The 26,977-nt window shown below is 36.8% G+C and overlaps 1 protein-coding gene across 6 annotated transcripts in view; it reads left to right on the top strand.

Annotated features, from left to right (window-relative positions):
- SLC30A6 (solute carrier family 30 member 6) overlaps window positions 1-26,977 on the top strand; it is a 48,090-nt gene that overhangs the window by 10,744 nt on the left and 10,369 nt on the right. For 2 of the 6 annotated variants that reach the window (XM_081590304.1, XM_081590302.1), the window contains exons 4-13: window positions 3,315-3,357; window positions 4,806-4,871; window positions 9,844-9,924; window positions 10,770-10,805; window positions 11,480-11,574; window positions 13,793-13,841; window positions 14,157-14,276; window positions 17,261-17,363; window positions 18,272-18,319; window positions 19,498-19,566. In XM_081590304.1, coding sequence (XP_081446430.1) covers window positions 3,315-3,357; window positions 4,806-4,871; window positions 9,844-9,924; window positions 10,770-10,805; window positions 11,480-11,574; window positions 13,793-13,841; window positions 14,157-14,276; window positions 17,261-17,363; window positions 18,272-18,319; window positions 19,498-19,566 — 710 coding nt within the window. Of the gene's footprint in view, window positions 1-3,314; window positions 3,358-4,765; window positions 4,872-5,181; window positions 5,224-9,843; window positions 9,925-10,769; window positions 10,806-11,479; window positions 11,575-13,792; window positions 13,842-14,156; window positions 14,277-17,260; window positions 17,364-18,271; window positions 18,320-19,497; window positions 19,567-26,977 lie in introns of those variants that run through there. The other 4 variants (XM_081590305.1, XM_081590303.1, XM_081590306.1 and 1 more) reach the window with 3 other exon arrangements.

Below are 26,977 nucleotides of genomic sequence, written 5' to 3'. Positions count from 1 at the left end.
ATCACTGATGAACATAGATGCAAAAATCCTTAATAAAATTCTAGCAAACAGAATCCGACATCATATTAAAAAGATCATACATCATGACCAAGTGGGCTTTATCCCAGGAATGCAAGGTTTCTTTAACATCTGCAAATCAATCAATGTAATACACCACATTAACAAATTGAAAGATAAAAACCATATGATTATCTCAATAGATGCAGAAAAAGCCTTTGACAAAATACAACATCCATTTATGATAAAAACCCTCCAGAAAGCAGGAATAGAAGGAACATACCTCAACATAATAAAAGCTATATATGACAAACCCACAGCAAACATTATCCTCAATGGTGAAAAATTGAAAGCATTTCCCCTAAAGTCAGGAACAAGGCAAGGATGCCCACTTTCACCACTACTATTCAACATAGTTTTGGAAGTTTTGGCCACAGCAATCAGAGCTGAAAAAGAAATAAAAGGAATACAGATAGGAAAAGAGGAAGGAAAACTCTCACTGTTTGCAGATGACATGATCCTCTACATAGAAAACCCTAAAGATTCTACCAGAAAATTACTAGAGCTGATCAATGAATATACTAAATTTGCAGGATATAAAATTAACACACAGAAATCCCTTGCATTCCTATACACCAATAATGAGAAAACAGAGAGAGAAATTAAGGAAACAATACCATTCACCACTGCAACAAAAAGAATGAAATACTTAGGAATATATCTACCTAAAGAAACAAAAGACTTATATATAGAAAACTATAAGACACTGATGAAAGAAATCAAAGAGGACACAAACAGATGGAGAAATATACCGTGTTCATGGATTGGAAGAATTAATATAGAGAAAATGAGTATACTACCCAAAGCAATCTATAGATTCAATGCAATCCCTATCAAGCTACCAATGGTATTTTTCACAGAACTAGAACAAGTCATTTCACAATTTGTATAGAAATATAAGAAACCTCGAATAGCCAAAGCCATCTTGAGGAAGAAGAATGGAACTGGAGGAATCAACCTGCCTGACTTCAGGCTCTACTACAAAGCCACAGTCATCAAGACAGTATGGTACTGGCACAAAGACAGAAATATAGATTAATGAAACAAAATAGAAAGCCCAGAGATAAACCCACGCACCTATGGACAGCTTATCTTCTACAAAGGAGGCAAGAATATACAATGGAGAAAAGACAATCTCTTTAACAAGTGGTGCTGGGAAAACTGGTCAACCACTTGTAAAAGAATGAAACTAGAACACTTTCTAACACCATACACAAAAATAAACTCAAAATGAATTAAAGATCTAAACGTAAGACCAGAAACTATAAAACTCCTAGAGGAAAACATTGGCAAAACACTCTCTGACATAAATCACAGCAGGATCCTCCATGACCCACCTCCCAGAATATTGGAAATAAAAGCAAAAATAAACAAATGGGACCTAATTAAACTTAAAAGCTTTTGCACAACAAAAGAAGCTATAAGCAAGGTGAAAAGACAGCCTTCAGAATGGGAGAAAATAATAGCAAACGAAGCAACAGACAAACAATTAATCTCACAAATATACAAGCAACTCCTGCAGCTGAATTCCAGAAAAATAAACGACCCAATCAAAAAATGGGCCAAAGAACTAAACAGACATTTCTCCAAAGAAGACATACAGATGGCTAACAAACACATGAAAAGATGCTCAACATCACTCATTACTAGAGAAATGCAAATCAAAACCACAATGAGGTACCATTTCACACCAGTCAGAATGGCTGCTATCCAAAAGTCTACAAGCAATAAATGCCGGAGAGGGTGTGGAGAAAAGGGAACCCTCTTACACTGTTGGTGGGAATGCAAACTAGTACAGCCACTATGGAGAACAATGTGGAGATTCCTTAAAAAACTGGAAATAGAACTGCCATATGACCCAGCAATCCCACTGCTGGGCATACACACCGAGGAAACCAGAATTGAAAGAGATACGTGTACCCCAATGTTCATCGCAGCACTGTTTACAATAGCCAGGACATGGAAGCAACCTAGATGTCCATCAGCAGACGAATGGAAAAGGAAGCTGTGGTACATATATACAATGGAATATTACTCAGCCATTAAAAAAAGTACATTTGAATCGGTTCTGTTGAGATGGATGAAACTGGAGCTCATTATACAGAGTGAAGTAAGCCAGAAAGAAAAACACAAATACAGTATTCTAATGCATATATATGGAATTTGAAAGATGGTAATGATAACCCTATATGCGAGACAGAATAAAAGACACAGATGCATAGAACAGTCTTATGGACTCTGAGGGAGAAGGTGAGGGTGGGACGTTCTGGGACAATAGCATTGAAATATGTATATTATCATATGTGAAATGGAACACCATTCCATGTTCGATGCATGAGACAAATGCTCGGGGCTGGGGCAATGGGATGACCCAGAGGGATGGGATGGGGAGGGAGGTGGGAGGGGGGTCCAGGAAGGGGAACACATGTAAACCCATGGCTAATTCTTGTCAGTGTGTGGCAAAAACCACTACAATATTGTAAAGTAATTAGCCCCCAACTAAAATAAATAAATTTATTTAAAAAATAAATAAATAAATAAAAAATAATAAAATGAGCTTTTTCAAAAAATTTTAATCTATTTGAAAAACTGAGATTTCTTTTTATTTTTTAATTGAGATATAGTTGATTTATGTTATTATATTAGTTTCAGGTGTACATCATAGTGATTCAGTAGTTTTATAGATTATACTCCACTAAGAATTACTATAAGGACTTTCCTTGGTGAGGAAGCTATATATTAATACATTTGTTTGTTTTATTTTTTAGATTTCATATATAAGTGATACCATATAGTATTTGTCTTTCTCTGACTTATTTCCCCAAGTGATACCATATAGTATTTGTCTTTCTCTGACTTATTTCCCCAAGCAGAATATACTCTAGGGTTCATCCATGTTGCTACAAATGGCAGAATTCATTCTTTGTTATGGATGAGTGCTATTCCTTCCTACATATGTGTCTGTTGATGGACACTTGGGTCGCTTCCGTATCTTGGCTACTGTAAATAGTGCTGCTGTGAACATTGGGCGCATGTATCTTTTTGTGAGGTATTGTTAGTGTGATAGATTTGTTCTTCAGTTTATGTAGTGTATAAATAAGATTTTGAGGTTTGTTGAGTTTTCCTTAAAAAGTAAAACCTCTTAATATCTTTCTTGTGTTTTTAAAAACCTCTTATATTTTTGTGTACCATTATTTGTTGTATTTCCTAGCTGTAGATTCAGTAACATTTTAATCAGTCTTTCTGTTGTTTTGCAGCTTTAACTGCCTATACTTACCTGACCATTTTTGATCTTTTTAGGTAAGTTTTAAAAACTCTTCCTAATGTTTTGAAGCTTATATAGAATTTGTCATCAACTATATTTCATTTAAAAAAAGAAAGAGACGTCTGGAAGACTTCCCCGTTGTTTTACTCCTGACCTTAATTTGTGGCTACATGGGTGTTTTTTTTTTTTCTGTTTGTTAAAATGTACATATGTGCTTTATGCACATTTCTGTATAAATGTCCTATTTTGAATAAAACAATAAAAGTAAAAGAGGAGTTTATTGCACTGAATTTATGAAATTTTCTTTACTTAAAGGAAAGTAATCTGTGAAATAAGTAAAATTATCAACATGGATCATGTATACAAATAAAAACAATTACAAGATATGTTGGAAGAAGATATCCCATTTACATAGCAACAGAACAAACCCAGACATTAGGTCAGTTGCCTACCTATAGATGAGTCAGCTGTGACCAGGGAGCAGGAACATGTTAAGAGCATACCAATTCCCACTGGAACTGTGTAGATGGGAAAAGAAATGAGGGGTATTAATAACTGCAAACCATGTATATGATTGTGAGATCGAGAGACAACCTGTCGGCTCCTGCTTTTGGCGACCTTTCATATTTCCAGTGTGTGTGTACTTAGTCGCTAAGTCATATCTGACTCTTTGAGACCCCATGGACTGTAGCCTGCCAGGCTCCTCTGTCCATGGGGATTCTCCAGGCAAAAATACTGGAGTGGGTTGCCATGCCCTCCTCCAGAGGATCTTCCCAACCCAGAGATCAAACCCAGGTCTCCCGCATTGTAGGCAGATTCTTTACCATCTGAGCCACCAGGGAAGCCCCATGTTTCCCATCAAGATTGCAAAGTGCTTGGACAATGAGATCTCCAATATCTGTGCCAGAGGTGTGTTATAAGGATGTCTTTTCAGGAGTCACATAACTAAATCTTCTTGATGGATCTAAAACAGATAGTTGTTACCTGAATTTCACACTGTAGTAAATTGTTTTAGAGTGAATCTCCACTATACTTGAAAAGCAACCATAACTTTACCTCATCTAGAATATTGTCAAGGTGTTATTAATATTTAGTTTAACTTCTAACATAGATTAAATAAAGTTTATCAAAGTTGAAATGTTTAATGCCTAGAGTCAAGTAAATATTATTACTGTGTTATTTTTTGCAGGCTCAGTTATGGAAACCATTTAGGGTGGATAACTTACTGAGTAGAGAAAGTATGAGTTTAAAGTATTCTATTTAACTGTCTTAATGGTATATCATAACTTCTTCTGTTTCTCCCCATGTTAAAACTCATGTTAGGTTGTTTATTGTGATTAGATTATAAATTATTAGAATAATTTGTTATTAGTCTGTGAACACTGTTAACTTTTAGCAACTTAAGTATTTTGAAAGCTAAATTTCTTTCTGTATGTCCTCTAGCTCTTGTTCTAATGCTGAATTTATTTGCCTTTTTACTTAGTTTGATAACTTGTTTAATAAGTTACTGGGTAATGATGAGGAAACCTAGCCCTGCCTATTCATTTGGGTAAGTTCAATTTACTTTATTTTCTGCTAACTTATTGCTATTAAACTTAGTAGTTAAACTACTTAAGAGCTAGCTTGAATATTTCTAGAAAATAAGTATTGCCTGTTTAATGTGTAAGTGATGAATAGTAAGAGTAGATTTTAAAAAGTTTCTAAGAGGATTCTAGGTAAGAAACAGATGTTTAAATTTAAATCATATTAAAGTCAAATGTTCACATTAGGTTCTTTGCTATTTTACAAAACAAATCTTAACATAAAATGTTCATTTTAAGGTCTTTGATACTTTGGTAATTTCTTATTTCAGTTAGAGAAAGTACAAAGGATTTTCATGTATGTATCTTCTAGATGTTAAAGTAAGTGGGATACATTTTAACATTAATGCAGTGGTAGAGATGTATTTTTATCATAAGACTACATTTGTGACAGCAAATTTGTGAGATTTCTGTGTCTATAGTTTAGAAATTGCTGAAAGCTGGGAAATAATCTTTTATATCAGAGGATTTTTTTTTTTTTTAATATTTATTCATTTATTTAGCTGTGCCAAGTCTTAGTTGCAGTATGTGGGATCTAGTTCCCTGACCAGGGATTGAACTCAGGGCACCTGCACTGGGAGTGCGGAGTCTTAGCCACTGAACCACCAGGGAAATCCAGGGAAGTCCTGGATTTTTTCATTATATTAGGAAAAGAAATGAATTCCTTTGAGATTCAAGGAAAGAACTAGAAAGAAAAATCTAACCTTGGTGAAGAAACTCTTGAACCAAACTTAACCCTTTTCCATATCATTCATTGGGATTATATTATTTTGAACAAAATCAGATTTTATTTACTTAAATAATAGGACAGAGTGAACATGAAATTTTAATGCAAAATGAAGATATTTATGTGTCACTGAAATTTGACAGAGTTGGACTGTTACTATGATAATCATTTGTAAAGAATAGATATCTATATATGGAAATCTTAACTCTTGAGTCAAGGCTTTTGGTGGTGACAGAAATCCAACTCAAACTAATTTGGGAGGGGAATGATAATGTACTTTTTCAAAGTGTGGGAATACTGAGGTAAGCTGGCATAGGGACACTCAGGACATCGTCTTTCTCTTACCTCAGTGGCCTGCTTTTCTCTGCATGTCAGGTTCAGTTTCTCAGACCACTTTTCTCCACTCTCCTAGAATGATAACTTCTAGCAAGACTTGGAACCTTCTCACCTTCCTGCTAGAGAGGACAGGACTCTTCCCCAGCTCTAGTTCTGAAAATTATGAGAAAGAGCTGTTGATTTGTTCACCTTGGTATAGATATTAGTCTTTTTAGTTCAACTCCTGTGGCCAGGATACAAGGTTTAATAAAGACATGACAGCTCCCATTTTGGTCTCATTGCTTAGAGAATAGGAAATGAGAGAGCAATTAAATATAATTACAGTCAGTTACATAGCTTGAAGTATCATCTGTATCTGATAATTCCAAAATTCAGTTCTGCACACTGGATTTATCTCATGTCAATGTTCCCTTCATGCCAGCTTCACATGGATGTCTAATTGATGTCTTAAATTCAAGCTAAATTTCCTGTTTTGTTTTCTTTCCCCAAAATCTGTTCCTCTGCAGTTTTTCGCATCTTAGTAAATACACAGCCACTTAGTTGCTCAGGCAAAATCTTCGTTTATTCTCTCATCACCCACGTTTATCCATCAGGAGATTATGTCAGGATAACTTACAAACACATCCAGAATCTGCCTCCACCCCCATTTCTATCTCCAGTATTACCATCCTAACCAAGCTACCTTCATTTCTTGCCTTCATCAATATCCTGCATCCTAATCCTAACTAGTTCGCATACTTCTGCTTTTACCAACCGTTATAGTCCATTCACTGTGTAGCAACCAGTGTTTTTTTTTTTTAAGCCTAAGTCATGCTATCATTCTACTCCTTAAAACCATCCAGTTGTTTCCTATCATACTGAGAATAAAATCCTGACTCCTTTCCTTTGTTTATAAAGGCCTTGTATGATTTAGACCCAGCCTGCTTCTTTTCAAGTTACACTGTCATGCCCTCTGTCCCACAGTCTTTGTGTCTATAATTTGAATATAACTTGTTCTTGCTTTAGGATGTTTATACAGACTATTCTCTCTCCTTGAGATGCTCTTCCCCTGATTCTTTGAAGATAAGCTCAGTTTTGTTATTCCAGTCTTAATATTACCAAGTGCTAATATCATTAAGTGACTGGGCCCAATCTAAAATGAATTCTAAAGTAGATCACCTAGTTAGTCTCTTGTCACATCAGACTGGACTTCCCTGGTGGTTCAGATGGTAAAGACTCTGCCTGCAATGCAGGAGACCCAGGTTCAATCCCTAGGTTGGGAAGATCCCTTAGAAAAGGGAATGGCAACCCACTCCAAGTCTTCCTGCCTAGAGAATTCCATGGACAGAGGAGCCTGGCAGGCTGCAGTCCGTGGGGTTGCAAAGAGTCGGACACGACTGAGTGACTAACACTACACATCAGACTACTATAATTCTCTGTATAGAACTTATCAGTTATTTGTTTTTTTGTCTCCCCCTTTAAAATATAAATTTCTTGGTAGCATGGATTGTTATCTTATTCTTTTCTTATATCCTTGTACAGTTTGATGAATTTTAACAGATAAATATACTTGTGTAACTACTATCTGGATCATGATATAAACCATTATAAGTTCCCCCAAAGCCTCCATTAATGACTTAATGTTGAGTCAGAGTCAAACACTGACAAAAGTAACCAGTATTCTGATTGCTGTCATTGAAGATTATTGTAGCCAGTTTTGAAATCATATAAATGAGATTGTAATATGTATCATCATATAGCAGTAATTCATTCTTATTCTTTGCTCTAATATTCCAAATTGCCAACATACATTTATATGTTCAACTATTGAAAGAAATTTAGGTAATTTTTAGCTTTTTGTTATTATCAATAAAACTATATATGCTCATTTTGTACTTTTCTTTTGGTATACATGGGTGCTCATTTATGTTGGGCATATGTCTTTGAGTGAAATTACTGTCGTAGGACTTGCATATATTCATCATTAGAAGATAGGATAATACCAAGCAGTTTTCCAGAGGGGTTTTGCATTTCTACTGGCAGTATACATTTCCTCTGGCAATATATCTGAGTTTGAGTTGCTTCATGTCCTTACCAGCTGTTGGTATTGCCTTTTTTTTAAAAGCTATTCTAGGATATGCAGTGGTATCTCATTGTAGGTTTAAGTTATTTTCTTGATGAGTATTTGAACACTTTTTCTTATGTTTATTAGCCATTCAGATTACCTCTTTTCTGAAGTGCTTGTAAAAGTGTTTTATCCAGTGTTCTTGCCTGGAGAATCCCAGGGATGGCGGAGCCTGGTGGGCTGCCATCTGTAGGGTCGCACAGAGTCGGACACGACTGAAGCGACTTAGATTGGGTTGCTTATTTTTTCTTATCGATCCATAGGAGTTCTTTCTCTTTCATTCTCTTAAAGCTATCTTCTGATGCATGAAAAGTTTTTAATTTCAATGATAAATTCAGTTTATCAGTCTTTTCCTTTATGGTTAGTACTTTTTGTGTACTTGTCAAGAAATCTTGGCCCAAGATCATGAGATATTCTTCCCTGTCATTAGAAGTTTTACAATTTGACCTTTCACATATAGGCCTAACAATCAAACTAGAATTGGTTTTTGTATATGGTTTGAAGTAGAGATCAAGGCACATTGGTTTCTATACAGCTATTCAATTTGATAAAACATTAATTGAATCAAGTTTTTTCTTTATTGCTTTTATGTGCTTCATTAATCAAGTGACTGTGTATATGTTGGTCTGTTTCTGGGTTCTCCTTTCTCTTCAAGGTGTATTTGTCTGTCTTTGCATTGTTCTATACTGTGTTAATTACTGTAGTTTGAAATCTTGTAGTGGAATACTTCCTACTTTGTTCTTTAGACCTTTGCTTTCCTTCACCTTTTGCATTTCCATGTGCACTTTAGTATCACCTTATCAATATCTACAGATAACGTTGCTGCATTTACATACTGTTTTTTTCATACTCTCCTATAACCCACTTTTTTTCATTTACTTCCTTTCTTGTCAGTAAATACATTTGTTATATTTTTAGTAATACATAATGGTCTTTTGTTGATTCCAACATTTCTCCATTACCAATAGCAATGTGATGAATGTCCTTAATTTTATTATTTCCTGAATTTTGCACCTCCTGGAATTAAACCAGCTGATTTGAGGAGAAAAAGCGATGTGATGAACATCCTTAATTATTTATTATCTTTTCTGAACATAATTATTTCCTTGAGAAATTTTAGTGTAGGTGCGTACTACAAGTGTTGAATGCCATTAAACTATGTATAGTGGGAAAAACCAAGATAAATAAGACCGCGGTCCATGGCTTCCAACTGATAGGTTAGGGATAATAAGACATATTCAATTAACTGCAATTATATATAGATGTGACAGCAGTATAGTAGCAGTTAAAGTGGTGAATGCTAGAGCCAGAGTGTCTGAGTTTGAAAATCTGACTCCTCCACTTGCTAGCTATATGACTCTAAACAGTCACTCTTCCTCTTGGGCTTCAAGTTCCTTATCTCTTACTTATTTATTTTTTTAAAGTGGATAGAATAACCCTCATAAGGATTTAGATGAGGTAATGTCTTAAGTACTTTGACTAGTGTCTAACATAAGATGGGTCAGTTAAGTGTTAGCTGTTATTATGATAATATTTCTAGAGAATAAAAGCCATAGAGAATATATGTTGTATAAAGACACTTTCTAAAATCTAAGATAAAAAAATAAATAAAATCTAAGATATTCATCGTTTATTATCATTCTAGAAACTAGGCTTTTTAAACAGTGTTTGGCTTACTGTAGTTACATGTGTAGTGAGTGAATGAATGTGTTTTAGAGATGCTAGTTTGTGAATTGAAAAAATTATGCTAATTTAATTAATTTTTCAATTTCAGATTTGAAAGATTAGAAGTCCTGGCTGTATTTGCCTCCACAGTCTTGGCACAGTTAGGAGCTCTCTTTATTTTAAAAGAAAGGTACATTTGTATACGATGTTACTGTCACTGCAAGTTCTACCTTTGCCACCTTTGGAAATATGAAAGAATTGAGTGAGACATTCTGGTTAAAAGGGTATACAAATTAATATGAGCAATGCTGGAGATTTGATAGTACAATTTCTTCATGTTTCAGACTTTTCTCTCTCTTTATACCCTTCTTTTATTACCTTTGATACTACTAAATCCAGTCATAAGTAGATGTGAATAAAAGGAAGGGATTCAGTCAGACTTTTTTTTTTTGCTTTTGGGGTCTTTTATTATTTTTTTATTTTTATTTTTTTAATTAGTTTATTTTCTATTTTTTAACTTTACAATATTGTATTTGTTTTGCCATGCATTGACATGAATCCACCATGGGAGTACATGTGTTCCTCTTCCAGAACCCTCCTCCCACCTCCCTCCCCATCCCATCCCTCTGGGTCATCCCGGTGCACCAGCCCCGAGCACCCTGTATCGTGCGTTGAACCTGGACTGGAGATTTGTTTCACATATGATAATTTACATGCTTCCATGCCATTCTCCCATATCATCCCGCCCTCGCCCTCGCCCTCTCCCATAGAGTCCATAATACTTTTCTATTTATCCGTGTCTCTTTTGATGGTCAGACATGTTTTAATGCTTAGTATAAATCCATTGAAGCAGGTTTGTTAGAGAAAGATTGGACATTGCACCTTGAGGATAATTTGTGGGTCTGCTTGTCTCATCACTACTAGTAATCAACAGGTCATATTTAAAAGTTTTGTGAATCTATTAGATTAATTATGTATTTAATAAAGTATTTTAACTTGATTCTTTAATACATTAACATTATTTCTTTCTTTTAGCGCAGAACGCTTTTTGGAGCAGCCTGAGATACACACGTAAGATTCTACTTTTGACATATAATATACTATTAAGTTTGATTCCCAGTGATTAATTGGTATATTATGAAATAGTGATTACTTTGGCCCATACTAGAGTTCAGAGTGTGGTAATATATATTTCACAAGCAAAATCCCCAAATCCCAAGACTCTTTCTTTTCACCTTTAACTGTTCCCAAGCCCCTACATTTTTATACTGAACAGAAAGGCCTCCCTGCTGTGATGTCGGGCCCCTCAGTACTTCCAAACCCAGGTGAACATGCTAAACCAGCCCTGTCTTGTCTTCTATAGTTTGGATCCCCCAAATCTTTTAGTAGTATCTCTAGAACAGATGAAATTGTTATTAGCTACAACATAGTTGCTAACTGTGTGGATCTATTCTGATCAGACTATAAACCAAATATCTAGCATTTCTAAAAATTTATAATAGCAGTTACCTGTAAGAAGATACTGTTAATGCTAAGGATCTTTTTTGGAGGGGTGGGGATTCCATATAAGGTGGAGCAACCACATGCAGAACATGGGTCATGGAGCTAGAAACCAAGTTCAAATTCTGACTCTGCAAATACTGAAGCGGACCACTCTGCTTCCTCATCTCCTATTCTCGCTACATGCTGAAATTACATATTAATATTACCAAGAAAAAAATAACAATGGGTGTTATTCTTTTTAGGGGAAGATTATTAGTTGGTACTTTTGTGGCTCTTACCTTCAACCTGTTCACAATGCTTTCAATTCGGAATAAACCTTTTGCTTATGTTTCTGAAGGTATGTTTTTGTTTACCATTAATAAAAATCCAATTAATTTTTCATAACAACAAGTCTTTTGTTTGTTTCATTGATTCATAAATCAATGAGAAAGTGTATCCTGAGGAAAAGAGAGGACTACCCCTAAGGTTCTAAAGTCTTCAGAAAATTATGAAGCAGAAAATTATGAAATAGAATCTAACTTTTTAAGTTTTAATATGACATATTCCTTAAAAACAAGGAGAACTGACATATTAAATTACATGAGATAAAAAATTACATTTACCAGATAACATGAATGAAATTTTAAATGTATAAACTACCTAAGAATGCATTTTAGAAGCATCAGTGTACGTAGACTAGTTGATGTGCTCATTGCAAATAATTGTATTTTGTTAATTAACTTTGTTCCCAGGAACTCTCTGGGACGATGATGGGTGGGCATATATTTGAAAGTAGCCAAATTTTGTTCCTTTGGATAAATTCTTTTACTTTCAAGTCTTTAAAAATTCAGATAGAATTTTTCATTTTAGTGGGCTAAATTATTGACATTTTTCACTAATTTCAGTGTTTCAGAATCCTACTCCCCCACACCAGGTTAATCACTGTTGGATGGCTGGAGAAGTTTTACCTCACTTTATACTGAGGTAAAAACAAAAGTGGGCTGTGTACACACACCTACACTTTGAAGAAAAAATAGGTGAAGGTCTTTTTAAGTATCACTAACTTGAATACCAAGATAATCAGTGGAAGAAAGCTTTCTGAAATACCCATTCAAGCTTAAACAACCTCCTAAGTATCATGAAGTATGAGTTGTATTTGTATGAATTAGAGTTTAAGAATTTCTGCATAAACTAGAAAATTAAATAGTGATATTTATGATGATCAGAATTATTTTGAAAAAAACTTTATTAAAATGCTATTATACTCATTCTTGAAATTTTAAGAAGGTACAAAGATTTAGAAACTATATTTCCCTGAAGAGCAGAAAGATACAAGAAGAAAACAGTATTGATAATCTCATGAGCCAGAGGATAACATCTATTAATATTTCTGTTTTGTTCCTTTTTTTTTTTTCTGTGCACATATGTATATTTTTTTACATACTTAGAATTGTATCAGTTAAAAATTTTATGTTTGGCTTTTTTCACTTAACTTTATCTCTTAAATGTTGCCTGTCATTAAATAATCTTTGAAAAATAATTTTTGAATGCTTGCATAACATTTTGTCATGAATATTTTAAAAAATTAGTCTATTGTACATTTTCAACTTTTCCTTTTAACGGCAACCACCTTTTTTCTATCAAATTTCTTGTATGCATTTCTAATCTTCTCAGAGAAAAAATTATAAATGGATTAAAGATACAGTATTTTTTTAAATGTTTGATATATATTGCCAAGTTTATTTCCAGAAAAATCATCTAGTTTGTATTTGTATTAGCTGGAAATGAAATTTTGCAGAAACATCAAGATTTATGACATGAGTTGAAATTTGAGTGAAAAATAATATTAAAGCACTTTCTGCCAGGCACTGTGCTCAATGCTTTACACAAAACCCACTTAATTCTTTCTATAACCATGTAAGGTAAATCATTTTATTCTCCTCACTTTACACTGAGGCACTGAGAGATTAAGTCACTTGTCTCAGGCTATATATCTAGTCAAGGTCAGGGTTGAGGTTGAAGCCAGGTATTCTGGCATCAGAGTCTGCTTTAACTGCTGCTCTAGGCCACTTTTTATATGGATTGCCGATCTTTTCTACATCATGGTACACATAAATAAGAATTTCTGTAGCATCCTGGGGTGAAAGTAAGAGTATGCTTGCACCTGGAGGCTGCATGTCCAGGGTCAGTCACTGACTGGCATCTGCATATAGCCAGATAACTGGCCTCTGAGAGCTAAGAGAGTTGGTAATTGGTGGACCTGCAACTTATTCTCAGCACACTGGTTAGGAAGCTTTGCTTTGCAATATAATAAGCCTTTAAAACTTCAAATTAATAGTAACGATGACATTTGTAAGTTCACTGATTCCATCAGATCAGCTATGTACTGTAGTTGAAACTACTTTTCATTTAGTATCCTAAAGGCATAAAAAAAAAAGTTCTAGATATAACGTATCCCTTTGTAGGGTTACATAGTCATGATGAAATTTATTTTTTAAATTTAAGAATCAAGTATTTCTGCTACTCTAATAGTTATTTCTGGTAATTTTAATAATTTAAGTATTTTCTTTTTAAAGCTGCTAGTACGAGTTGGCTTCAAGAGCATGTTGCAGATCTTAGTCGAAGGTAAGATGTTTGGGGTTTCATAAAATACATATTGTTAAAGGAATGCACAGGAAACGCATCTATTATGGGAACTTAACATTATTCATTGCTGAGGTTACTATATGAATCTCAGAGATCAGATTCTTCTTTTCCCTTCACTTTTTCTTATTTTTTAATTAATGACGCAAAAGAGAACTTTACAAGTGAGAGATTTGTTCTCAAATCCTCTTTGTTAAATGATTTATGATACTAAAATACAAGTCATCTTTTATACAGTTTTCATTATTATTACATAAGTTTTGCTAATGAGTACTCTTTTTGTTTGTTTTTTCATAGCTTGTGTGGAATTATTCCAGGACTTAGCAGTATCTTCCTTCCCCGAATGAATCCATTTGTTTTGATTGATCTTGCTGGAGCATTTGCTCTTTGTATTACTTATATGCTAATTGAAATTAAGTAAGTATTTTTTATTGCTCTCAAGTGGATTTCCATTCCTGGGGCCTGATTTTTAAGGGCATCAGGATGCATGTGGATTAAGTTTATAGCATGTTTATGACCTGTGCAACTTTGGTCAAGTCTAGTCCTCATCTGAAAAATTAAGGGGGTTGGATTCAATAAGAAATCTTCACTACAGTTTATAATGCAGATGGGAAAGCTATTTAAATTCCCTTCTGCTGACCAGATGAATGAAACAGAGAAGAGGAGAGTAAGAGACACATAAATCACAGCTATTGTTGCTGAATGAGGAAAGAGGAGTAGATGTGAAACATTTTTTTAAAAAAAGCAAGCCTATTAAGAAATAGTCTATAGCAAGCTTAAGTTTAATGCTGTGACATTATTCTTTGACTCCCTATCCTTTTGCCTACTCTCCTAGGACATCACATACCATTGTTTGTGTTTTCTACCTTTGTGTGTTTCCTTCACTTTATTTCTAGCCCAGATCTCTGTTGAATTCCAAAAAGCGTATCTTCTATTCATGTCCACCTTGACTGAACCTGTTTTCCCCATCCCCTAAACTGCTTTTATTTGTATTCCCTGTGAGAGTGAATACTACTACCATTCACTTGCTACTATGCATTCTACTTTTTTTTTGTTTGTTTTAATTTTATTTATTTATGTATGGCTGCACTGGGTCTTTATTGCTTCGTAGGCTTTTCGCTGATTGTGGTGAGCAGGGGGGCTAGTTGTGGTGCTCAGGCTTCTCATTGTAGTGGCATCTCGTGTTGTGGAGCATGGGCTCTGGGGTGCACAGGCTTCAGTAGTTGCGGCACATAGGCTCAGTAGTTGTGGTGCATGGTCTTAGTTCTTCTGCAGCATGTGGGATCTTCCTGGATCCGGAATCAAACCCATATCTCCTGCATTGGCAGGTAGGTTCTTTACCCCTGAACCACTAGGGAAGCCCTGCTCCACTTTTAAATTGTGTAAAAAAATACATAAAATAAAATTTACCATTTTAGCCATTTTCAAGCATATAGTTTAGTATTTTCACAGGCGTTTGGTACATTCACTTTGTTGTACAACCATCGTCATGATTCATCTACAGAACTTTTTCATCTTCCCCAGCTGAACCTGTACCCATTAAATAACTTCTACCTATTCAGCCTCCTTCCATACCCTGGCAACCTCTATTCCACTTTCTGTCTCTATGAAGTATTCTGAGTATTTGATTTAAATGAAAGCATACATATTTGTCATTTTGTGTCTGGCTTATTTCACTTAGCATAATGTGTCCTCAAGGTCCATCCATGTCAGAAATGGCAGGATTTCCTTCTTATGACTGAATAATATTCCATTAGTGTACATATTTATGTATAGATATATGCCACATGGGACCTCCTTGATAGCTCAGTTGGTAAAGAATCCACCTGCAATGCAGGAGACCCCAACTCAATTCCTGGGTCGGGAAGATCTGCTGGAGAAGGGATAGGCTACCCACTCCATTATTCTTGGGCTTCCCTTGTGGCTCAGCTGGTAAAGGATCCGCCCGCAATGCAGGAGACCTAGGTTCGATCCCTGGGTTGGGAAGATCCCCTGGAGAAAGGAAAGGCTACCCAGTCCAGTATTCTGGCCTGGAGAATTACATGGACTGTATAGCCCATGGCGTTGCAGAGTCAGACATGACTGAGTGACTTGCACTTTCACTTTCTATATGCCACATTTTCTTTATCCATTTATCTGTCAACAAGCACGTAGGTTGTTTCCATGTCTTGGCTGTTGTAAATGATAGTCTTGTCTCCTACTCTTGTTTAATCTTTCCTCTAATTTTTATCTTTCCCTTCTTCCCATTCTGTTCCCTAAATTGAGGCCTTTATCATCATTTCCTTGACCTAATTGGAATAGTCTTCTGATCTCAAGATTTTTCTTCTCACACATCTTTGGTTACCAGCTATTTTGCTACTGAAGTGATCATTAAAAGTTGCAAATCTAGACTAATATTTTCCTGTTTCAAAATCCTCTCCTTTGTATACTTAACAAAATTAAAAGTTGTTGGTATGATGAAGCCTCTACCAACCTTAACTAGCCATCCATCTGCCTATACTTAACTGTTCATAGTTTCTTCACTGCATTAGGGTTTTCATGCCCTTGCATATGCTGCTTTCACTGTCTACAGTATCTTGCCCCCATCTTGGCCATCTTTGAAGGCTCAGCTCAGATGTTACCTCTTTTTTATTTAGCCTTTCTGGATTATCCTACCCCTGTAGGCTCACCACTCACTCCTTTGTGCAGCCATGATACCCTGTAGGACTTCTCCTTTGTACTCAAAGTCATTTCTTGTATTTTTCACCTGGGTGTTTCCTGCCATTTCAAAGGCAGGAACTATGTCTTTACTCGTGTTTCTATTCCCAGCTTATAGGAGGAAGTGAAAAAGAGTACACGATTAGCTTGTAACCTTTGGCATTTTCGGTCTCTCTTGTTAATAGAGTTGTGAACTACTGATGAGCTATTGTACTTCAGTCACAGTATTTACTGTAACAAATTCTTAATAATCTCATCTTATGAAATTCCTGGGGAATTTGAAATTTTTTAATACTAATTATTGAAAAGTTGCTGTTTACAGCAAATTGATAGAATCACAGATGAATGCCATTGGTCTTTGTCAGAAATTACTAGTTAAAGGTTTTTATTTGTTGCAGCAAATAAATATATACGACATATTTACAGTTGACAAGTAGATTAAAAGTACATTGTGAGGAAATATTTTTTTTTCTTCATCATCTCTCTTCACAGTAATTAACATAATTATTGGTTATTTTCCCTTAAGCTTTGGCAAGAAAGGATTCTGAAAACTTTCTTTTTTCCTTTGAGATGCTCTCATTGCAGTAGTGGCCAGCTGTGGTAAAATAGTCCTGTTGCTTGAGATAATTAAAGTTTGGTGGATTAAATTGCAAGAAGCCTAGTGAAGGATACATTTAAGATTTAGAATTGTTTTTTCTTTTTAGTAATTATTTTGCTGTAGACACTGCGTCAGCCATTGCCATTGCTCTGATGACATTTGGCACTATGTATCCCATGAGCGTGTACAGTGGGAAAGTATTACTCCAGGTAATGGTCATCTTTCAGTATGCATGCTTAAAATTAGCTATGTTCTTTTACCAGATTATAAAAATAAATGTGTTCTTGTGTTCTTCTGCCAGATTATGAAATTTTAGCTACTGGAGGGTCCTGTTGGAGATGAAGCCAAACAATAACCTCTGAAACCAGATGAAATTATATTGATATACAAAACAGGCACAAATGAGTCTTCATATATTTATATATAAGACAAAAGCATAAATGAGAAACTTTGCCTCTAATAATATTTCAAGTAAAAACCATATTAGTTAAAATCTCTTTAGATACTTATTTTCCCCTAATAAATGTATTTTGGCTATTGTATAATCCAGTTATGATTGTTTTCTTATTTCCTATCCTTGAATTAGTGAGACTTCTAAATTTCAAACTTAAAAACGAGAAATCACTCCTTACTGAAACAATAGGAACACCTGTAGACAAGCACCTGACTAGAAAGATGGTTTCCCAGGACTAGATGAATATATAGGCACTACTTCTCCTAATGCCTTTCCCACACGTCTTTTCTAAAACATATGGGTTTTATCTCTCTCTCCAGAAGCAACAATAACAATAAGGTATTAGTTTACTAGTGCTATGTCTTATACAAAATTTTACTTTCTTAAAGATTTTTTTGTTGATTTGTTGGTTCCTTAAGGCTTATTTGGTTACAGAAATAGCAGCTTCTTTGCAAGATAAGAAATAAGCGTGGGTGGATTCCTGATGTTACTTTATGAGTGAGTCAGTTGAAACCTCTCTTTGCTAAACCATGTGAAGGCACATGTGAAACAAAGCCAAGGCTGGTATAAAATGCATGTGTTTTTTTTTTACTGTCAGGACCACTGTTGCAAAAATTTTTTATCTCTCTAGATTCATGTTCTATTTTATTTTTTTTCTCCCAGACAACACCACCCCATGTTATTGGTCAGTTGGACAAACTTATCAGAGAGGTAAGATGGAATAATAAATAAAATCATTTTAATTTATGATTAGAGAATACAAAGAGTGGGTGCAAATAATTTCATGCTCTTTCTAGAATTTTAGGGAAGTTTATGTAACATAGTGACAAAAATAGAAAAATTTGACCATTTGCTCAGTCTGAAGCCAGATTCACTTGAAATAAATGTAGAAGGTAATTGTCTAAAGACCACACTATTTGTCATGAAGAGCTGTGAATTGCATGATTCTGTATTCAAACTTGAGCTTCCCAGGTGACTCAGTGGTAAAGAATCCAGCTGCCAATGCAGGAGACACAGGAGATGCAGGTTTGATCCCTGGGTTGGGAAGATCCCCTGGAGGAGGAAATGGCAACCCACCCCATTCTTGCTGGGGAAATTCCATTGACAGAGGAGGCTATAGCCCATGGGGTCTCAAAGAGTCGGACAAGACTGAGCACGCACACACACAAAGCATATTCAAACTTAGGATTTTGATTAAGTCAGAGGCCACTTTTACATGGTGATTGCTTTACCACATAGTAGGTTTTGATTTTGTATTGTTGTAAAATTCCACCTGTTAACTAATGAAGGAATAAGGTAATCAAATTATTTGAATGTTGAGAGTAATTAAAACTATTGATTGTCACTATCACAGAGGCCGCTTTGATCAATGTAGCTGACCACTTGTCTCAGCTACTGAGTCTATGCCACTCTACCAGTGGGCTACACACTGTCCTTGGAATTTCCCTTTGGCTCAAATCCAAATAACATCCTGTGTTGTACAGAAATGTGTTAAAAGAGAATCCAGAGAAAGAAATGATTGAGAAGACAAAAATTCTGATACCTCAAGTACTGGATATAAACATATACTGTGCTAATAAGATGAGAAGAACTACACACTATTGAACAAGGTGTGGGTGAGGGAGGTAAATACCTAATTATAGAGAGATTGGTGCAGATAAGAAACTGGGGAAAAAAAAAAAAAGACCCTGGCTCAGTATGGAATAAGAAGAAATGATAGTATGATAGTAAATCATTTTGAGTGAATGATCTGGCACTTCTTTTGGCTAATGAGTGTCTTCATGCAGGGTTTGACCATGTCATCCCTAGATGTAGAACAAGTCCATAATTTGACTGAGTTGTGTTGGATATGTCTAATACAAAAACTCTATTTCTATGTTTTTGATTAGGTATCTACCTTGGATGGAGTTTTGGAAGTCCGAAATGAACATTTTTGGACCCTAGGTTTTGGCTCATTGGTATGCTTTCTATGTATTACTTTAGTTATGTTTTAAAACATAGTTTATAATTTTTAGTCTCTTTACCAGCTCCCTCATGGCTCAGCTGGTAAAGAATCTGTCTGGAATGTGGGAGACCTGGGTTTGATCCCTGGGTTGGGAAGATCCCCTGGAGAAGGGAAAGGCTACCCACTCTGGTATTCTGGCCTGGAGAATTCCATGGACTATATATATTACTTTAGTTATCATTTAAAACACAGTTTGTAATTTTTAAAACTGAAAAAAGTGTTTCTTTAAAATTTTTATAGATCCTTTGATTCCCATTTCTGTTCAATAAAGTAAAATATGTATATGGATTCAGTAACCTTATTGAGATTAATTAAGGGATGTTTTTCTTCATTTTTTTCCTTTCAAACTAAAGGATCTTAATACTGGGCTGTTCAAAAGAGAAAAATCCATATAGTCAGACATTCCTAAATATGAAAATGTTGCAAAAGTAAAATGTGCAATTATTTTCTTTTTTATTGCATTCTGATTCTGGAGATTTTTGCTAAATATGTTAAAGAGTTATAATAATAGCTGCTTCAGCATAAAATCCCATCTTTTCTAATCCAGTTTCGACCTCATTACCAAAGAGATTTTGTTATGGCATGATTTTATTCCTATGTCAGGAATGATGAAGAAAATACAGGAAAGTACCCAGAAAAAAAAATTGAAACAACCATAATCCTATCATTCAAAGAAAACTGCCATTGATTTTTTGGTGTTAATACTTACATACTTAAACTCTTTAGAAAATGAGGTCATGCTGTTTTATAATTTGTTCTTTTCACTTAATATATCATAAACAGTTCTCCATGTTATTAAATACTAGTCTTCTACAGTACCAGTTTGAAAAAAAAAAAACAAATAGGATTTGACTTTTGTAACATAGATTTTAGAGGCAGATTAGGGTTGGTCCAACAGCTCAATGATGTCACTACTTTGCAGTCTTTAGTTCAGACTTACACTCTTTTAATGGAAAAGTGGCTACTTCATCTCTCCCCTCCCCTTCTCTTGCCCTCTCTCACTCATTATTTTGGATATCTAAAACTCATTCTCTAGTAAATTCTTCAGGAAAAAGACCCTTGCAAACAATATTCCTTAATTTTTTGCATGTTGAAAACAATTGTGAACATTATTGAAAATCATTTGGCTGGATGTAACATCCTGAGCAGATATTTTATTTTCTGGAGTTTCTTACCTCTGGCATAAGGCATTACTGTGATAAACCCTGATGACTCATAGTCTAATTTTTTTCCCCTTTATATGTGACTTGATCTTTTTACCTCTATGCCTAAAATACTTTTTAAGTCCAGTAATTTTATTAGAATGGGTCTTGGTGTTGATGGTCAGTTATTTCAGGGATGCAGTGTACCTTTCTATAATGGTATTTCAAAAACAGTTCTTTAGAATTTTCAGGAAAGTTTGCTTTAATTAAAGTTCTTAATATTCTCTTCTCGTCCTTTGATTTTCTTCTTTGGAAATGCCTACTATAAGCATGGTGGAACTTTACCTTTCTTTCATATTTGTTATTTTCTTTCAGTTACTTGTTATCTCAATTTCCTTTGATTTTTAAAACTTCTCTTTTTATCTTTTTTTTTTTCATAATATACCTGTATGTTTATTGCTTTTCTAGCTTAATCTTTGTTTCAGAAATTTGGGGAGTGGGCATGCTGCCTGACTTGCCAGATCTTAGTTCCCTGACCAGAGATTGAACCCACACCCACAGCAGTGAAAGGGCCAAGTCCTAACCACTGGACCACTAGGGAATTCCCTGAAAAAAAATTTTTTTTCATGTATTTCTAGTTGCCACTCCATTTCTAGGTTTTCTATTTTGATTTATATTCTTCTTAATCAATTCAAAAATTGATTTGAAAAAGAAAGTCATAGTTCTCATCAGTTTTGTAGGTAAATCTTGCCAATCTTTTATAATCTATTATGTATTCTCCTTTTTTCTTATAATAACTATGTGTGGGATTTGGATTCAGTTCTTTTCTTTTGCTCCTTTTTATGTGAAATTCGTTTTCCTGAATTTTAAAATAAAAAATGGTTTAAGGTAGTGTGTCTAAATTCATGGTTCTAGAGCTCCCTCTTCTGATAAGTCTGTGAAGTGAAAGTTTTTTTTCCTCCTGGTTCTGTTCCTCTCCCATTTGTATCTGAACCTTCTTTATCTTCTGTTTCTACTCTGCTGCTCAATTTAGGGAGAAGGCAATGGCACCCCACTCCAGTACTCTTGCCTGGAAAATCCCAGGGACTGGGGAGCCCGGTGGGCTGCCGTCTCCAGGGTCGCACGGGGTCGGACACGACTGAAGCGACTTAGCAGCATGCTCAGTCGCTTCAGTCGTGTCCGACCCCGTGCGACCCTGGAGACGGCAGCCCACCGGGCTCCGCCGTCCCTGGGATTCTCCAGGCAAGAACACTGGAGTGGGTTGCCATTTCCTTCTCCAGTGGATGAAAGGGAAAAGTGAAAGTGAAGTCGCTCAGTCGTGTCCGAGTCTTAGCGACCCCATGGACTGTAGCCTACCAGGCTCCTCTGTCCATGGGATTCTCCAGGCAAGAGTACTGGAGTGGGGTGCCATTGTCTTCTCCGTTAGCAGCAGCAGCAGCTCAATTTAGATTCTCTTCCCAGCTGTTTCTTCTTAATGTGGGGCTTTGTGGTGGAAGGGAGCTTTGCTTGGTTACTTTTGAGAGCTCACAGGGTCATACTACTCCAGTTCTTCATATCTTATTGCAGACCCAGTGTATTCACCTGGTATTGAAATGTGCGAAACACCTTCCAGTTCCCAGCTTCCTTTCTCAAATTCACTGTCCCAGATTTCCATGAAGAGCTAGTTACCTATTGTGAGGTTTTTAGGTCAATCAGATGCCCTATTGTATCCTCCTCCACAGATGCTGATACCTTACAGGTCTTACAGTTTGTATTTGGGTTTTCTTAGGGTGTTGTGTTATCTTTTTTTTTTTGGGTAGGTGTTGTCCATAGGTTTTTGAATTTGCTATCTTACTTTCTGTTTTTATGGGAATATTCAGGGCATTTCAAAAAATGCTACCAATGCTTCTGTCTTTCAAGAATCCCAGCATAATTCATAATGACTGCAGAATTTTACAATATATGAATATACCATATTTTATTTAATCAGTCCTCTAATATATAAGTTTTTTTTTTTTTTCTTAGCTGTGCTATACAGCATGCAGGATCAAGGCCATTTTTTAATTGGGGATTGGGGGTTTTGATGTTGAGTTGAATGAGTTCCTTTATGTCTTCATCAGACATACTGTTTACAAATATCTTGTCCCATTCAGTAGGTTGCCTTTAATGGTTTCCTTCACTGCAAAAGCTTTTTAGTTTGATGAGGTCCCATTTGCTTATTTTTGCTTCTGTGGCCCTTGCCTGAGGAGACAGATCAAAAAAATATTGCAAAGGCTGATGTCAAGGAGTTTATTACTGCTTGTGTTTTCTTAAGTTTATTCATGTACATGGTATGAGAAAATGTTCTAGTTTTGTTCTTTTGCATATAGCTATCCAGTTTTCCCATTGCCACTTATTGAAGGAACTGTCTTTTCCCCTTTGTATTTTCTACCTCCTTCATTGTAGATTAATTGACCATATGTGTGTGGATTTATTTCTGAATTCTCTGTTCTGTTCCATTGATCTGGTGTGTCTGGTTTTGTGCCAGTACAGTGCTATTTTGATTACTGTAATTTTTGTAGTATAGTTTTGTTGGGGGAGTGTGTAATTTCCTCGGTTCTGTCTCGCCACGGCAAAAATTTGAAGCAGTGGACTAGTGTTACAGCTTGGGTACAGCTCAGTTTTATTTGGCAAGCAAAGGAATATACATCCTTGAGGTAGGAGGATGGGCCAACCCAAAAGAAGAGAGGGGCTCAATTTTGGCTCCTTTTTTATCTTCTTTCTCCTCCTCCTGAACCTGCCCTATGTAAATTGGGCTAGCCAGGAGGGCTGTTTGTTTCACCCTAGGTTCTCACTCTGGTCCTTGGACCTTCCTTTGTTCTATTTTTGTGGGCTTTTTCCTTTCTTTGTCTTTTAGCCACCACTATTTTGGACTCCTTTTTCCTATTCTAGCTATCTAACATTCCCCCCTCAAGAGATGGGAGGCCCAGTTCTTTGGGAATAGGGGCATCAAGGTCTCTCTGGCTACTTCCTGCTGAGCTGGGACAGTGAGGGGCATTGGGCCTCCCCTCTTGCTAATCTCAAGCCTCAGAGTCCTTATAGCAGTATCCATCTAAGGGTGAGTGATATTTTCCATGGTTGGATGTAGTTTTATATATCCTTGTTGAACTGGCACCGCATGTTGTAGCTTGTTGACCTGGGCAGAGACAAAAATGGGTTAAACAATTGATAATACATGGAGCAATCATAAGCAGCATCAATATGGTGATAACAGGGATTAGTAGGCTCATTAGCCAACTCCAAATTCCCCCTCGTTAGGAGAAGGATCCCCCAAAGAGAGATTGGAGCCACCCCGAGAACTCTCTAGCTCATTCTTTGAGATCCTGTAGGAGATGTTTTTTTGAGGACTGTGTTTTTCTTTAGGACTGTGAGACTTTCTTTAACTTAGCTGGAGGTATTTACCCAGAAACGATATGTCTCCTTCAAGATGGCTCAAGTCCCTCCTTGTCCAGGGATCAGGAGATCTATTTCCTGTCTGTTTTGGAGTACAACTTCTGCCAAGCTGTGTTGGCTCTTTAGAGCTATCTTGAGAAATCTTATCCCCAGAAACTTGATTTTGGGGGTGTTTATTAGAATGACCCTCATTTGTAGTCCCAAATAGATATCTGAGATCTCCCAGGGGCTCACAAGTGTATTGAGTGTCCTCTTCTGTTTTCTTCCACTGCTTGACTCATGAGTAGTGAATCCAGGAGTCATGTCCTGGTACCTTGACTGCTGTGCGGGTAGAAAGTATTACAGGGTAGGGGCCCTTCCATGTGGGCTGGAGTTGAGCCTTTGGGGACCCATCTTTCCAGACTTTAATTAGGACTTGAGTCCCTGGAGCATTTAGTGGTGACTCTTTAGAATCTTCTGGGTCCTGGTTGACACCCCACAAAGCGTAAATCTTGTTGGAATTGCCCAATGGCCATGGTATAAGACTGGAGGGTTTGAGCCTCTGAATCTAGGAAGAGGTCACTGACATAAACAAAAGGTCTCCCATATAGCATCTCATAAGGACTAAGACCAACCTGTTCCTTAGGGGCAATACAGGTGTGGAGGAGAGCTATTGGTAAAGCCTCCTTCCATCCCAGGGAGGTCTCCTTGGTTATCTTTTTTATCACTGATGTTAAGAATTGGTTGGCTCTTTCTGCTTTTCTTGAAGACTGAGGCTTCCAGGCACAATGGATATAATAAGTAATGCCCAATGTTTTAGAGACCCCTTGGGTGACCTTAGAGGTAAATGATGTCCCATTGTCACTTTGTAATGACCCAGGCAGGCCAAATCTCAGAATGATTTCATGGAGCAGTTTTTTTTGCCACTTCCTCAGCCTTCAATCCAACCTGTGACTGTATCTATCATGACTAGTAGATATTTATACCCTTGAGAAATTGGCATCTGGGTGAAGTCCATCTGCCAGTCCTTTCCTGGGTAGGTCCCACACTGTTGGACAGGCTGGACCAGTTGGGGTCTTCGAGCTCCTTGGGGGTTGTTTAATTGGCAAGTGGAACAAGAGAAGACCATTTGCCTTATAGTTGTTTGGAGGCCTATTCCTCTGAAGGACCTTTCTAGTAATCTTTGGAGGGCCTTCTCCCCTAAATGAGTGGTGGCATGTAAGGAGTTAACCAACTTCCATTGGAGGTTCCCAGGCAGAAAAAGGAGTCCCTCCTTTTGGAACCACCCCATATGATCTTCTTGAAAGCCCTCACTCTTAGCTTTAATAGTCTTACCTTCAGTATATGAAGGAGTTTCTGGCAAATTAATCTGTGGAACTAGGATAGCAACCCCTATTAATTCATTGTTCTGTAACGCTGCTGTCTTAGCTGCCTCATCAGCTGCTTGGTTCCCTCGTGCCACTTCTGTGCTCCCTTTTTGGTGTCCTTTACAGTGGGAGACCGAAACCTCAGTGGGCAGATGGACTGCCTCCAAGAGCCTAAGGATTTGATCACCATATTTGATTGGGGACCCTTGGGTGAGCAAGTGGCCTCTTTCTTTCTAAACAGCAGCATGTGCATGTAGCACCAGAAAGGCATACTTGGAGTCTGTAAATGGCTACTCTTTTTCCTTTTCCCAGCTCTAAGCTTGAGTCAGGGCTGTGAGCTCAGCTAATTGGACTGAAGTACCTGGTAGCAAAGGTTTGGCCTCTATGGTCTTGATTGGAGACTACTGCATATCTGGCTCTTCTTTTTCCATCCAAGACAAAGCTGCTTCCATCAGTGTACCAGATTTCCTCAGGATTGGTCAGAAGATCTTCTGACAATCCCTCTCAGGGTTTTGTCCTGTGGTCCAAGGTTTCCAGGCAAGAGTGAAAGGCGAGAGAGCCCTCGGGGGTAGGCAGGAGGGTAGCTGAGTTAAGAACCTCACAAGGGGATATAGTCAGGCCTGGATTTTCCATCAGCACTACTTGATATCTGAGGATCCTTTGATCGGACATCCATAAATGGCCTCTCCCATTCAGGAGTTGTTTCACTTGGTGGCTGGTAAAAATAGTTAATTTTCCCCCAGAAGAGAGTTTTTTTTTTTTTTTTTTCAGAAGAGAGTTTTAAAGCATCTTCTATCAGGACTGCAATAGCTGCAAAATTTCGAAGGCAGGGAGGCCAGCCTCGGGCAGTTGGTTCAAGCCTCTTGGATAAGCAAACTACAGGCTGGGGCTCAGGTCCCAGCCTTTGAGTTAACACTCCCAAGGCTCTTCCTTCCTTTTCGTGGACATAAAGTTGGAATGCTTTTTCTAGCTCTGGCAACCTCAAGGTGGGTGCTTGAGTTAAGACTTGTTTTAGTGTAGCCTCTGCCTTCTTTTGAGGAGTTCCCCATATCAGTGGGATTGAATCATCCTGTCCCTTCAAGCTTTCATATAAGGGCTGGGCAATTAGACCATAGTTGAGTATCCAGATTCTACAATACCCAGTTAGCCCCGGGAAAGCTCACAAGTTGTGGGGGAGGGCAACTGGAGGATTCCTTGTACTTGATCGGAGGACAGCCTCCTGGACCCATGTGTAATCTGAACTCCCAGGTAAGTGACCTTTGTCTCAATCATCTGTGCCTTAGCACAGGAGACTTTATATCCCCTCTCTGCCAAAAAGTTTAGAACCTGAATTGCATGTTGTTGGGCATTTTTCTCATCTGGAGAGCATATTAGTAGGTCATCTACATATTGTAGTATTTTCCCATTAGGTCCCAGGTCCAGATCTAGGAGATCCCAGCTAAGAGCCTGCCCAAACAGGTAGGGG

This window comes from Giraffa tippelskirchi, chromosome 4, assembly GCF_054371585.1.
Source record: "Giraffa tippelskirchi isolate mGirTip1 chromosome 4, T2T-mGirTip1v1.2.pri, whole genome shotgun sequence".
Classification (NCBI taxonomy): domain Eukaryota; kingdom Metazoa; phylum Chordata; class Mammalia; order Artiodactyla; family Giraffidae; genus Giraffa; species Giraffa tippelskirchi.
This window is presented reverse-complemented; position numbering and strand designations above follow the sequence as displayed.